The 15,974-nt window shown below is 37.4% G+C and overlaps 1 protein-coding gene across 3 annotated transcripts in view; it reads left to right on the top strand.

Moving 5' to 3' along the window:
- The window catches only part of LOC125055488 (meiosis regulator and mRNA stability factor 1), a 28,256-nt gene that overhangs the window by 5,029 nt on the left and 7,253 nt on the right, over window positions 1–15,974 (top strand). The window contains exons 6-15 of one of the 3 annotated variants that reach the window (XM_047657950.1): window positions 2,999–3,186; window positions 6,383–6,551; window positions 7,423–7,555; window positions 8,349–8,539; window positions 9,601–9,815; window positions 10,279–10,448; window positions 12,414–12,534; window positions 13,782–13,887; window positions 14,126–15,158; window positions 15,752–15,933. In XM_047657950.1, the coding sequence (XP_047513906.1) occupies window positions 2,999–3,186; window positions 6,383–6,551; window positions 7,423–7,555; window positions 8,349–8,539; window positions 9,601–9,815; window positions 10,279–10,448; window positions 12,414–12,534; window positions 13,782–13,887; window positions 14,126–15,158; window positions 15,752–15,933 (2,508 nt within the window). Of the gene's footprint in view, window positions 1–2,998; window positions 3,187–3,967; window positions 4,144–6,382; window positions 6,552–7,422; window positions 7,556–8,348; window positions 8,540–9,234; window positions 9,816–10,278; window positions 10,449–12,413; window positions 12,535–13,781; window positions 13,888–14,125; window positions 15,159–15,751; window positions 15,934–15,974 lie in introns of those variants that run through there. The other 2 variants (XM_047657949.1, XM_047657951.1) reach the window with 2 other exon arrangements.

Below are 15,974 nucleotides of genomic sequence, written 5' to 3'. Positions count from 1 at the left end.
CAAACCCACCAAAGCCCAACCTACTAAAGTCTAAGCAACGAAGTCAAATAAACACCAATATTTATATTGGCACGCTCAACGTACTAACACTAAGAACATGCGATCGACTTATGGAACTGGAAGAGGCGCTCAAGAACATTAAATGGAACATTCTAGGCCTTAGCGAAGTCAGAAGACTAGGAACAGAAATCACTGAACATGACGACTACATTCTATATTCTATTGGAGAGACAAAAGGACACTACGGAGTAGGCTTCATGGTCAGAAAGGAACTCAAGAACAGCATACTAGAATTCACAGGCATCTCAGAAAGAATAGCAATCCTAAAAATAAAGATAACAGGCTACAGAGAACACTGGACCTTGATACAAGTGTATGCACCAACAGAACAAGCAGAAGAAGCCACAAAAGACTCATTCTATCATCAACTATCCAAAACAATAGATGTAACAGAAAAAAACTTAATAATTATGGGAGACTTCAATGGGAAAATTGGCAAGCAAAGATCAGGAGAAGAAAATATCATCGGCGAATACACCATAGGAAAGAGAAATAATAACGGAGAACGACTAGTAAATCTGAGTCACAAAAACAACCTGGCTATCCTCAACACATTCTTTAAGAAAAAACCTAGCAAAAAATGGACCTGGAAGTCACCAGACGGTAGCTACCATAACGAAATCGATTTCATAACAAGCAATCAACCCAAAGCTTTCAAAGACGTAAAGGTAATCAACCAGTTCAACTTCTACACCAACCACCGAATGGTCAGAGCAACCTTACACTCCAAAAACCAGGTTAAATCTAGGCAACGCTACAAACGAGTGCTACCTTCTGAGGAATACACCCTTACTACCAAATTAGACGCAAACCATCTGCTAGAATCGCCGAACGCAATGCAGGAAAGATACAATAAAGAAATAAACAGAATGTATCAAGCTAAAAAACCAAAACAACAGACGAAGGAAATATTAAGCACACAGTCCAAACAACTAATTTCGGAAAGAAAAGAATTATTCAAGAACAAAAAGGATAAAGACATATTAAAAGAAATAACAAGGATCAGCAAAGAAATTAACAAGAGTATAAAAAAGGATAAAGCAAAAAAAACAATGGACTGCATAATAAATCATATTACTAAAACAGGAGGAATAAGGAAAGCCCTAAAAGAACTACAACCACCTAAACAATGGATACCAAGACTCAAAAAACAGGACAAAAACTTAGTTACAAATAGAAAAACAATACTAGATACTGCAACATCCTTCTTTAAAGAACTGTACTCATGTAACAACAATTCCGAAACATATGCCAACCCTGACCCAGAACACGAAGAACCTATCCCACCTGTTTTAGAAAGGGAAGTCGAATATGCAATCCTGACACAGAAAAATGAAAAATCCCCTGGCCCCGACAACATAACAAATGAGACAATCAAAATTGCACTTCCGGACACACTAACAACATTAACAAACCTATTCAATGAAATATTAGATACTGAATACATACCTACACAATGGACACAAAGCACAATAATCCTAATCCACAAGAAAGGAGACAAAGAAGACCTTAGCAACTATCGTCCTATCAGTCTTATGTCCAACGTGTATAAAGTCTTTGCAAAAATCATTCTCAACCGAATCACCAAACAACTTGACGAACAACAACCTATCGAGCAAGCCGGATTTCGGTCTGGATTCTCCACAATAGACCACATGCACACCTTGAAGCAAATTGTCGAAAAGTGCCAGGAATATGGATATCCCCTGTATCTGGCTTTTGTCGACTACAGCAAAGCTTTCGACTCTTTGGAGCACCCATGCATTTGGAGAGCGCTAAAAAACCAAGGCATTGAAGGGAAATACATTAGACTCATCGGAAATGTCTACAGCCAGTGCTCGGCCAGGGTGAAGCTGGAGATGCTGGGAGAATCATTCCCACTCAAAAAAGGAGTCAGACAGGGAGACCCTCTTTCGCCTAAGCTCTTTACTAGTGTGTTGGAAGAAGTCTTCAGAAACCTACACTGGGAAGATTGCGGTATAAACATAGATGGAGAAAGGATCAACCATTTGAGATTTGCAGATGACATTGTGCTCATAACTGACAACCCGGGAACACTACAAACTATGATCGAAGAACTGGCAACCAAAAGCAAAGAAGTGGGTTTAACAATGAACAAATCAAAAACAAAAGCCATGACAAACAGAACACCAGATACTATTATCCTAGAGAACGAAAACCTAGAATATGTGACAACCTACATATACTTGGGACAACTCATCTCCATGACAGAACAAGCCCATCAGGAAATAGAGAGAAGAACCTCAAATGCCTGGAAAAGATTCTGGTCATTAAAACACATCCTAAAGAATAAAGATTACCCACTTAGGATCAAAAGGAGCATCTTCAACACCTGTATCTTACCTATCCTAACGTACGGCTGCGAAACTTGGACCACTAAGCAAGTCACAAGTCAAAAGCTTGTGACTTGCCAGAGAAGTATGGAAAGGAGCATACTAGGGTACACACGGAATGATAGGAAAAGAGCTGTAGATCTCCGAAGGATCACCAACTGGGAAGATGCAATGACCAGAGCCAAAAGGCTTAAATGGAGATGGACAGGACACCTGCTCAGAGGCCAGAGAGCAAAATGGTCGAAAAAAGTCACCCAATGGACACCTCGCTACAACACCAAGCGAAAGAGAGGAAGACCATGTGCCCGGTGGGCTGACGACTTTAAAAAAGCCACTGGTCCTCTGTGGCAAAGACTTGCCAGGGATAGGAAGGAATGGAAACAGTTGGAGGAGGCCTTTGTGCCACAAAGGCAAGCTATACAAGAGGACAGCTGTGCTTGTTAAACTTTTTTTTCTTTTTTTATATACATTTATATTTTGTTCTCTTGTATTAGTTAAAAATAAAGGCTTTGAATCTTGAATCTTGAAAATTGATATATATAAAAAAAACCTAGGTATAAATAATTAATAAGAATTTTGAATAGGTAAGCCAAACAGAAGAAGATGAGGAGCCTACATGCGAAATGGAAGTTATAAACTTACCAGTTGACCAACCACCTGAAAGAGTGTCAAGACGGTTGAGGAGACTGGCGGATAATTGTGGGGGTAAAGTCCTAAGAGTGACAGCATCCACAGCAATGATGAAGTTTCCTACTCCAGATCATACATCCCGGTAAGTCTCTATCATTAATTAGTCTTTTATATTAATTCGCTCTGCGATTTTGTGTGTTGATACTATTACATATTATAAATGTTTTTATTTGGGTCATGGAAAATAATCTGTATAAACCCGGAGTATAAAATAATATAGGATATGGTACCTTAGTACCTTTCTGCAAAGATATTTTTGAGTCCGGATTTATTTTAAAGCTATTTCTGGAGGATCAGTCTATCAACATTCATTTACTTTTACACAAATAATATGTATGTATTGCGACGTAAATAAATGATAACAATATTTATTATCAAATATAAATAAATTCATAATACTATTAATTAATTAAAATTATCAATTTAAGCGTACTCATAATGTAATCATTATCAATGTAACCGAGACATGGTATTTCGATCGATTTTGTGACAGAGATACTATCGTGGCGACAGACTTACTACACTAAAGCAGATTATTAAATATTGAATCTCTTTGAAATCTTAATTATTTCTTTAAAAATGTCTGGTTAGACAAGATTTTATAGACAATTAGATTTAAGTTCCTAAGATTTAATATAGACAGCGAATGACGTACATATAAATCTAAATTACACGATGCATTTTAACTTTAAGCTTAGTTCAATTTGTTTTTATTCCAAAACATCTAGCTTTGTTTATTGTTTTCATTGTCTATGGTAGGGAGTTTCATAACTAATAGTGTATCCGATTTTACAATTATAGCCGTTTCGTTAATATTTTACATCTACCTTCAATTTCGTTAAGATTTGTAAATAAATCGTTCCATATGTTTAATCTCTCATTGCAATGTCAGGCACTAACAGGCACACACCAAGTTATTTAACTTAATTTAATTATAATTTAATTATTTTTAATAAATAGTAATTTATATATTATTTGTAGCTTTGAAAGCATTTAATGTTAGGTAGTGTTATAATATAGTAAAAATGATGCTAAGCAGGTGAGTTTTCAAATTTTATTACGAATCCACGTCGCGTTTATTCTTTCTTTTATTACTTTGAGTTCGGTTTTAAAATTATACACAAGTACGTAAAAATTGCGCGAAAAATAATACTAAATTCCCTATAAATTTGTTAGTAAAATTTGCTTATATGTACATATAAAAAGTTTAGATAAATATCAATTGATTTATTTATTACGTGCATTTGAATACGTTTGAGTGAATCAATTCTTGATGTCAGCAGCAAGCTTATCGTTACTTCGTTTTACGATTTTTCTTTGTTCTACGATGACTCATAATTTAACGGTCAGTGAAAGCCTACGTAGGCACAATATTTCCTTTCGAAAAATGGCAGATGATTTTAGATGTTAAATAATTTAAATATTTTGTTTCATTTAAAAATATTATGTTAAGACGTTTTATTATTAAGATTACATTATTTTTACACGAAGTATGATGATATTTTTACAGTCGTTTTCAGTCTTTATGGTACGGTTACGTTTAGTAAACATTTATATATATCCTTGGCAGCTAAAAAAGGTTTATATTGCTTTCTTAAATCAGCCGTGAACATATCGGCCATTAAATTTTGAACTTTTATCTTGTTGATTGACATAGTTACGTAAATTATACACCATTTTATAATTTTGATTGAATACGGCCGTCAGTTTATATTAAATATAAGCGATAAAAACCTGAAAGTGTAAACCTATCGCATTTATAACTTATATATACTTAACATATATTTCTTTTGTTAAACAAGGTTGTTGGTAATAGTGAGGAAGTAGGAAATAAGTATTGGCAAGGTGGCGTACTTGTTCCGTAAAATGCATTTGCTACGCTGTTTTACTTATTCTTTAAGAAACTAGGTCGTTTTGCGGTATTTGAATTTAATTAAAACCAAGTATGATTTAAATTTTATCCGTTAAAAACTTAATAAATTAAAAATAATATATATATATGTATATATGCTATAAGAATAGATGATTCAACAACATAAACTGCATACGATTATAATATATGTAATTTATTTATTTCGATGAGTTAATTAGTAATGTTTTTGTTTCCACGTTCAGCGAGTATCTATTACACGTTGACGTTGCTTTGCCACGTATAGATTAAGATGAGTAGAAATAGGAAAAATTAAGGGTTATATGTATTTTTAAACGAAGGAGTAGGTTATCAATTCGACATATCTTTATATATATAATTCTTCTGTGAGTGTGTATGTCACTGAACTTCTCTCAAACGACTGGACCGATTTTGATGAATTTTTTTGTGTTTGTTCAAGGGGATCTGGGAATGGTTTAGATTCACAAATCAGCCCGCCAGATGGCGCTGCAGTCGGTACTTTCATACTTTGCTTTACTAATCGCTTGAAATATCATGCAGGACAACGTCTACTAGTTAAATATATATTTTTTGAATAAGAAGTTCTTAATATAAACAAAGATTTTAATAATTAAAGTATCTTAAACTAAATGATTTGCTGTCAGTCAGAATTAGTAAACTAATACTTGATATGAACGCTATCGGATTTATTATAGCATACTACGTTTAAAACGTTTATTGTGTTCAAGTTTTTATTTGCTTTTAAACTTAATTTTTCCGTATCACCTCGACGTCCATCGTTCCGCAAACAAGCGTTATTTAAGGCAGATTTTACCGCGTACTACCACTATGTGGTACCAGCTAACCACTACGTACTCTGGCATTGAGTGTCCGTGGGCGGTGGTATCACTTAACATCACATGAGCCCGATTACCCCCTGTTCTATAAAAAAATCCTAATATAGGGAAAAAAAAGGCGTTAATAAGATAGACTATCTATATTAAGTAAACTACCTCGGTGAGTTATTTGATTGTAGAGGTGAACATTAAAAATCTGAACCACAATACTGATATGTCTAACCAGAAAACAAAACCTTTGTGAACATTAATTTTCAGTCTGAGAAATAATTTGTTATTCTATCAAGTAGCTGTTTTTGTAAGATTGATGAAAATTCAAAAGTTTATAAAAATTTAAAATAAATCTTTATAGGATCTAAACGCGAATTTATTACACTATTTACAAGGCGTTTCGAGTGCTTTTCAAAAATCAATACTAAAAGATTTCTACATCGAGTTATGTAAATATTGTTATAAATTTGCATTTATATCCGATACAGTTTTATTTAAATATTTTGTACATACACCAAAAACAATATGGCAAACCAACATTTTTTTTAATTTTCTTCCAGTGCATTGAAACGTATGGAGGGCGAAGACGTCTTCGGACGTAAAATTAGTACGCGTTACGTACGCAGTGCGTTGCAACCCGCGTACTCCAGTGACGAGGGCTATTGCACTGCGCCTCCTAGTCAGCCTACCATGTTACCACAGCCTCCAACTCACTTTGTGCTCCCTCAGGTAAATATCTATTAAACTTTCCAAATTTTGTATGTACTGTGTGTGTGTGTTTATAAGTACAAGTGTACAAGTGATGGTAACCAGCAGTCTGATGGTATTAGACAATAATACTATTGTCTGTTATTTACTACAGACTGTTAGGGGAAACTTTGTCTGGAGATGTTAGCTAAGCTCAACTTGTGAACTGACTTATTATGGTTCAGACACCGCCCTCTTTTCAAAATGCCTCCACCTAATACCAACTATAGGAAAAATACATTCATTATTCGAAATGTACAGACCTACAACCAATATTCAACCCAGTTTGACATCGATCTTTTCTGTTCTTCCATTGACTCTATGAGACGCACACTCACATCCAGCTATTTCCATTAGAATAGTTATAAATTTAAATATTCTGCTTTTTCATACTTAAAATCTTTTAAATGTTTCGTAGTTTCATAATGTTTAATTTTATTCTTCCTATCTCCCTAAGGTATTTATGGATTATTTATAGATTTTATTTTATTGTAATCATAGTTTACCTTCTGTTAAAATACTGTAAATCTTCACTTACTTGCACATAAATAAAAATTGAACAGAACAGAGAAAATAGAAACACCAAGATTTATACAGGGTTGTAACACCAATAGATTTTATTATTATTAGGACCCAATTTTTTGTGTACAAATGACTTATAACCAATCTTTTGATTTGAGATTGAATCGTTAACTGATAACTAAAAATACTTTATAGCTTTTGATGGTCAATTTATGAAGACAAATATGAATATTTCGAGAAAATTATTGAAAAAAAAAAGCAATTTAAAGTCTTGACATACAATTTTTAAACACGTTAATTTCATTAGACTTTATTACATACTTACTTGCAGGTACCACAAGTAGCCATGGAGAGGGAACAGGTGGCGAATGAATGGGCGTTAGCATTGAAGCAACTACCGGTGCATGCCGTGCCATTGGAGTATTGCCCTCCTCCCAAACCTAGGAAGATTAGAGGCAGGCATGGTAAGTGAAATGTTTTAAACTATGTATTTGTGTTAAATATCTGTCGTCATCCTTGGCTATTGTTTATAATTTAAAATGTTGGGACTCTCTGAAAGATAAATTCAAGGAAATTAATATACCTTTCCCTCGCAATATATTTATGAAAATATTATGAATGTATACAAAAATAGTGATAAGTTTACTAGAATAGAACATACGCACAATGTTAATACTCGAAACAAACGCAGGCTACAATTTCCCCGTACTAGACTATCTAAAGTTAGTAATTCTTTTTGGGAAAAGGGATACTCTTCTTTAATAAAATCCCAGAGGCTCTTTTATCTCTGCCTTTTAATAAATTTAAGAAATGTATTAAAGAAAAGCTGTGTAAAAAGGCTTACTGTAAAGTTAACGATTATCTAGTTATGAAAGGGCCTGGGACTAGTGCTAGTCAGGCTACTTCTAATTAATTTGCGATATTTGTTTTAAAATAAGTGTTGTTTGATGATTTGCTATTTTTAAAAGAGTACCGAGTATTTTTTTCGGGTTTTTCTCTCGGCTTACACCCTCTGTCTTCTTTGCCGATGAGGAGGGATGTCTACCGATTAAAACGGTGGAGGAACGGAAAACGGCTTGCCTTAGACTCAAAAAGTCGACGGCGTGTGTCAGGCACAGGAGGCTGATCACCTACTTGCCTATTGACAAATGACCATGAAACAGATACAGATTTTTTTATCTCTGATAAATATTATTTGTAAAATGCTTAAACTGCAACCGGTTTGGATATGTTGGGTAAAGCAGTTAAATATCGCAGGAACAGCGAGCCTGGATCAATCAGCGTGCTCTTCAAGCAATTGTAGCGCTGAAGACAGCCGTCTTGGGATCGGTCGTTCGATGTCTCCGTGGAACTCGTCAGCCAGCTTCAGCGATCAGAGCGAGACTGAGGACACTGTTACAGAGTTAACTGTGGCCAATCTTCCACCCCATGATCCGAATGTATTGCAGGTATGATATTTATTTTTGCTGTTCTCTAACCAGCTTGCTTATTTATGATTTGTTTGATTTTATCTGAGATTCGTTTAGGGAGCGTTCAAGTATTACGTAACGAATTTTGTAAAACGTTACGATGCGGGGCGGTGATTGAATTACGCGTTATTGTTAATATTATTTTCGACTTCCAGTACTTTACACCACATAATGGTAACTTTTAGGTATTTAAAGAGTCACTGGGTGGTCACGAAACGTTTTACTATTGGGTACAGAAAAACGTTACGGCGCGTTACATGGGGGGGTTTAATCTCCAATATCCGTGACGTAATACTTGAACGCTCTCTTATAGGCAAATTTATGTCATCTCTTTGTACGGCACTCGAATATATCGCATTCTATAAACTGGGTGAGTATTATCTTACTTTACAATTACAAGTTGTAAAGTAAGATTATATTGGCCACTGTGGGTTGAGCTGAGGTAGTTTTTGGGTTTTCTCCTACTAAGGAAAACCAAAACTTAAGAACTTTCTCCCACCCCGAAAAATCTTGCCAAGCTACGTGCGAGACTAACAGCTTTTGTTTAAATAGAATACATTCTCAGGATTTAAAAGTAATGTATTGTAAGTTTCTGGTCTTTCAGTTCGTTGGAAAATTTCAATCTTAGTTTTAGCTTTTATGACATCAGTTTTCCATCATAACTTCATTTCCAGGACATGGTTCTAAAGCTACTAAACCAACACGTGCCCGTATTACGCGTAACCGTTTGGTCCAGCGGGGAAGGGCCAGTCGCGACCGTCCTCCTCCGATCCGAGGGGGACGCACGTCTCGCAATAGCCCGTATCCACAAACGCCGGCTCGATAACATCTGGGCGGGTCGCAGGCTCGACCTTTCCCTCGGCAGGCCTTCCCCGGCTCCCAGTCTAGACGTCCTAAGGGCGCGTCTACGGGCCATCCTCCTAGAGCACAGAGGACATACGCTGCCACTCGTACGTCTACGTGACGCGTACGCAAGCAGGCATTCGTGTGCAATAACCACATCGGATATAGCTAAGATTCGTGACACGGTGGTGATTCAGGAGGGTTTCGGGCGTATGGTGCAGTTGGTGGACTTCTCGCCGGCGTCCAGTGCCGAAATGGAGGAAGCGCCGTGGAGGTGCAACGTACATGCGACGTTTACGGGTCACGACGACGGGAGTAGGATACTGCAACCGGTGTTTATGAAGATATCGGTGCTGACCAATAATATAAGGATGTTGATGGAGGGGCATAATGGCATTTTGCCTCTTTTGAGGTGAGATTTTCATTTGCTCATTAATATATTTGAGATGTTTAGCGTGTCACTATGGATTTGTTTTTGAAATATTTATGGACCTCTACTTCTGAGGAGCGAAGTATTACGTAATGAATTTGGGGGGGGGGGAGTCTTTTGCGGGGCGGGGATTGAATTAAGAATTAATATTATTTTCGACTTTCCAGTACTTTACACTACATAATGGTAACTTTTAGGTATAAAGAGTCACTTGGTCACAAAACGTTTTACTATACTTGGGTACAGAAAAACATTACGACGACATGGGGGGGGGGGGGGGTCAATAATCTCCGAAAATTGCGTGACGTAATACTTGAACGCTCCCTGATAACATTGATCATCATTTTCAAAACAAAGAACGTATATGAGTATAGTGACATCACAAATTTTTTAAATGATTTATATTTAATTCTATTTTTTTTTAAATGTTTTGTTTATTTTTCAGCTTTGTGGAGTGTTACGAGTCAATGTTCCCACCGCTAGTATGTGACCCACGGTACGGTGTACCCCTAGAGCTGCTCCTGCGCAGCATTCCCTGTGTTGCTGTGAAGGACAGTCCCTCACGACACCTTGCCTGGGCCGAACCGCCGGTTCTGCCTCCACCGTTTGATAGTTGTAAGTTAATAGACAACCTTCCAAACATTAATGAGCCGGTAAAACAAGTATAAAAAAAAAAAAGGGTGCGTGTACTTATGTACGCGTGTAAGAAGTTATACTTCTTTGGCATTATTAAAAATAGTTTTTGTTTGCATGCAAATAATTAATTACAATTAAATAATCAAAGACTGGAAAAGGAGTCATTATAGTCAATTAAGTTCAGTTTACATTTGAAAAATTAAATAAATAATTATTTATTATTATTCTCTTACATTAAGTGTAACATAAATTCTATTTAGTTAAAAGTATATATTATTATATATTTAGAACATCGCTACCAAACACTAAGAGGTATGTTGTAGCTTTGGCAGTATTGCAAAATATAAAATTCATAAATTTCTTTGAAAAAATAATCAAAACTCCTTTATTTGTTTAAAAGGTAAATGACAATTAATGTCATTATGGTCATTCAAAATTCTTGGCATACGAACTTCACGCATATTCTATTTCTTTTTACTTGTAGATTGTCTTATTCCTATCTCGCTCGCGCAGGCTATAATCACACTCCCAATTTTGTGTCACAGGTGCGCGCGCATCGTAAAATTTCACTCTCATAAATTTTTCATAACGCGCCTAAAGAAGTATAACATCAAAAATCACAACTCTTGGTTAAAAGTTAATTCACTTATTGAAATTTTTCAAAAGCTAAAGAAATATAAACAAGATTGGAATACATTCTGAAGAATGTATTCCAACATTCTTCAACGTGCGACTCATCCCTGAGGAAGCACACACACACACACACACAGCATATACATACGCACATAGCACGGAAGGCCGATCACCTACTTGCCAATCAGGCTTCAACGTGCGACTCATCCCTGAGGGAGCACACACACACAGACACACACACGGCATATACATACGCACATAGCACGGAAGGCCGATCAACTACTTGCCAATCAGGCTTCAACGTGCGACTCATCCCTGAGGGAGCACACACACATACACACACAGCATATACATACGCACATAGCACGGAAGGCCGATCACCTACTTGCCAATCAGGCTTCAACGTGCGACTCATCCCTGAGGGAGCACACACACACACGACATATACATACGCACATAGCACGGAAGGCCGATCACCTACTTGCCAATCAGGCTTCGACGTGCGACTCATCCCTGAGGGAGCACACACACATACACACACACAGCATATACATACGCACATAGCACGGAAGGCCGATCACCTACTTGCCAATCAGGCTTCAACGTGCGACTCATCCCTGAGGGAGCACACACACACACACACACGGCATATACATACGCACATAGCACGGAAGGCCGATCACCTACTTGCCAATCAGGCTTCAACGTGCGACTCATCCCTGAGGGAGCACACACACATACACACACACAGCATATACATACGCACATAGCACGGAAGGCCGATCACCTACTTGCCAATCAGGCTTCAACGTGCGACTCATCCCTGAGGGAGCACACACACACACACACGGCATATACATACGCACATAGCACGGAAGGCCGATCACCTACTTGCCAATCAGGCTTCAACGTGCGACTCATCCCTGAGGGAGCACACACACATACACACACACAGCATATACATACGCACATAGCACGGAAGGCCGATCACCTACTTGCCAATCAGGCTTCAACGTGCGACTCATCCCTGAGGGAGCACACACACATACACACACACAGCATATACATACGCACATAGCACGGAAGGCCGATCACCTACTTGCCAATCAGGCTTCAACGTGCGACTCATCCCTGAGGGCGCACACACACACACACACACACGGCATATACATACGCACATAGCACGGAAGGCCGATCACCTACTTGCCAATTAAAATCTCTTCCTCTAGGCTCCAACCAGACTTAAAAGGTTGTAGCGCCACTGGTAAACAAAAATAGTTCTGATTGTGGTTCAAATTTTTATATTTGCAGGTGATATATCTCGAGTCCGTGGACGCACTGCGCCGGCGTTGGAGCCGATGTTGGCTTTAATTGAAAAGGAACTCTTGGACCTGCTACGGGCTCAACCCAAGTGCTCTATACAATTCAGCAAGTAAGATGCTTTAGTCAATAATTACTAAATGTCAATAATTATTAATAATAATTTTTTACTTTTATCAAAGGACATAATTAAAAAAATACTTACGTATATATATAGAATTTTTCTGGGGTTAGCCAACATGCCTATCACTCGTTTTCGGTTTGACAATGATCAATGGAACATCCTGTATGTATAATAAAATCAAATAATACCATATAAAATACAGAATACCAAACTATATTTTATTTCAAAATTTCACTTTAGTAACAACCTCTATTGGAACAAGAATTGGTTTTAGTGTAGATAATATTACCAATATAGGTGTTTAGTTTGACGGACTGAATATTTAATATATTTCCACCAAACCATTTGTGACATATTAAGTTTTAATAATACTTGGGGTGGTTACAATCTATTATTTTTGGTTCTTCGAACTAAACAATACATTATAAATAATTAATCTCTGGTTACTAACCTAACACAGAGTACAACAAATTACTCCTGTATTTAAATTTAAACAATACACAGAATACTGAATTTAAATGCTAGGCCAAGCCATACTTACAAAACTTATTCCGTATTACCATCTTCTTGTCTTTTGCTGCCAAAGTTAAACTACATAAGTTTGTTAAGTGTTTATTTAATAATAATAATAATAATTTATTTTCTCCCATACAACATTTGCAACAAACTATGGGGTAAATGAATTAACCACCATTTTAAAGTGAATTAATTTAATTTCAGTTTGGTTACAATATTCACTTAATATAATATAAAGAAATAAACATATGTGCGTCAAATACCAAGCCACTAAGCGCACTGGCTACGTACTACTGGTTACCTGCGTACACGCACACATTCACGCGCGAATCCCGCAAGACCAGTTTTTGTGTAGTTCTGTGCGAGTGACGATATTATGATATCGATGTAAAATGTCGATAAAAATATGATATTTATGTGTTATACATGTGTATGCTACAAAACAATAAGATTACAGTTGAGAAGGTATTGGGCGACTGGTTTCCAAACTAGGTAAGAACCTGTGATATGGATAAACAGGCTTCCATTCCACAGCAAAGTCATACTGAGTGGTAACAAAAAGTACATACATATGATGTAGGCAAATAAATTTAACCTTTTAAATAAGGAAAGAAAAACAAAACAGTCAACTAGTTAGAAGTCAGTAGAAATAAAGGTGTGTGTTTATGTGTAAAAATAAAAATATAATTTTAAATATAATATTTGTTTTTTGTCTACAGGTTGATTCCAGCCTTCCACCACCATTTTGGTCGTCAATGTCGAGTAGCTGACTATGGATTCACCAAGCTACCTGATCTCCTCGCAGCTTTGAATAAGAGTATTGTGGTATGTAACTTTCATATGAGCTTATTTCTTCAATACATTGTTGCTTTTTGTTTGGTGCTGTATTGAGGTAATTAGTAATTCTATTGAATTAATTTTTGTGTTGGAAATGTTGTGCTTTGACATTAGCTGATAAAAAAATACTTTAATTTTTAACGTAAATATCATGCTGTTATTTTTACTTTTTTTATTGACATTGTGTTATTTATATGAATAAATGATATTATTTTTTTTCTTACAGGTCCTCGGTTCGGGGTCATATCGTATCATAACTATTTCCGCCTCCGCTCAAAGTCGTCGTTGGACATCTGATGTCTTAAAAATTCTGAACTCACATTTGGGTCAAGCGATTTACGTCCACAACTTCGCCCAGTACTACCAAGCCGTCATATCTAGGCCCTTCTCTCCGGTCGACTACGGCGTTTGCACTTTCGATGAACTTTTGCAGAAAACCTTACCCGGTTGTATCGTCGTCGGCCCCGATGGCTCGATATCCCTCCCCGTGCACCCCCACGTGAGGGAACCGCAAGACGCTTCTAGAATCCTCGAATTCGCCGCCCAAACTGTGGAAATTCTCTGCCACACGCCGAACTTCCAGATGGAATTCTCTCGCTTCGTTCCCATGTACCACACGTACTATGGCAAACAGTTGCGTGTATCGCATTTCAGTTGTGCCAAATTGATGGATCTCTTCGAAATAATATCCCAAGTGGTGACCGTATACAACGGGCCAACTGGCGAACGTACGCTGAAATTGGGCACGCACATCGCCCGTCCTATGTTCTCGCAGCGTTTGAAGTCTATGACACCGGTGGAGTTGGTCAATTTCCCGATGCGTTATACGGCTCAGTACGGGGCTCCCCCTCAGCCGGCCATTTTGGAAGTTAAGAGTATTGAAGATATGGTTTTAGATGCATCGAGCCGGATCGAATGGGGGTATATTTATTCCACGGGCGATAACGCTATTTGGGTGAATGCAGCGCTGATGGCGTGTTACGTTTTATCTGCTGACCGTAGTGTGGCGCGTGGGTCGTCCGAAGAGTATTTTGTTACGGCCTATACACAGTTGAAGGGGTCACCTCCGCAAGTGGCTCAGCTCCAAGTTATGGGGGTATTGGAAGTGTCAGACCGCTATGTGCGCCTGGCTCCCTTGTGGCGCACTATATGGAGAGTTGTGATGATCCTCGCAGATCACAAACACCCAGTTCCGGCTATGGAGGTCTTCTTGGAGTATACTAAGCAATTTGGACCCACATTCCCAAAGGCCGAGTTAGGTGAGACCATTTTCAATAGAAAAAAAAAACTTTAGAGGTGTCAAGGGACACCCGGATGAAACGAAATTCCTTTCGATTAATTTATATGTTAATTGGTATCATAACAGTATGATAGATTTTCTCGACACCAATCTTACGACGAAAAAAAAAAAGCCAACATCACGAGGTGTTCCCAGGCGGTCACCCATCCAAGTACTGACCTCGTCCGACGTTGCTTAACTTCGGTGATCGGACGAGAACCGGTGTATTAGAATAGCAAATAGCAAAAAAGTGTCGTGACAACTTTTCGTAAGAATTTTTCCGTCTAGCCCCCTTTCACAACGCGCGATAAGGAACTTCGTTCCAAAAATAATGTATTCAATCGATATGTGATCTTGGTGTTTTACTTTTGTTACAATTATGTACGTCACAATTCTAACACTATATTGTCGATATAATGTAGCCCATAAATTATGGCTTAACTCAAATAAGCCAGAAACTTATGAAAACAAAACCATATTCAAAATAATTTAACAGCTCTTCCTACTTTTTACAGATACTAAACTTATCAAAATATCAATAGTAAAAATTATATCAAGGGATTTAAATTTTAGGTCTTGAAGCAGTAGTAGCTTTCCTAAAGGAAAACGAAGCCGTATTCAAACCAGTGTCCTCTGTGGAGGGTCCAACATGGCACCTCGGTGAGGGGGTTTTCCCTCCTCAGATGAGGGAGCTCATCAAACATAGCAAGGTCTCTGAGGACTACTCTAAATATGATACTCCGCCTGGACAGAAGGTAATATTTTTTTTAAAATTAAATTCGTATAATTTTATTTG

This window comes from Pieris napi, chromosome 13 (assembly GCF_905475465.1).
Source record: "Pieris napi chromosome 13, ilPieNapi1.2, whole genome shotgun sequence".
In the NCBI taxonomy this organism is placed as follows: Eukaryota; Metazoa; Arthropoda; class Insecta; order Lepidoptera; family Pieridae; genus Pieris; species Pieris napi.
The sequence above is the reverse complement of the archived record's forward strand: the minus strand, read 5'-3'. Positions and strand labels throughout refer to the sequence as shown.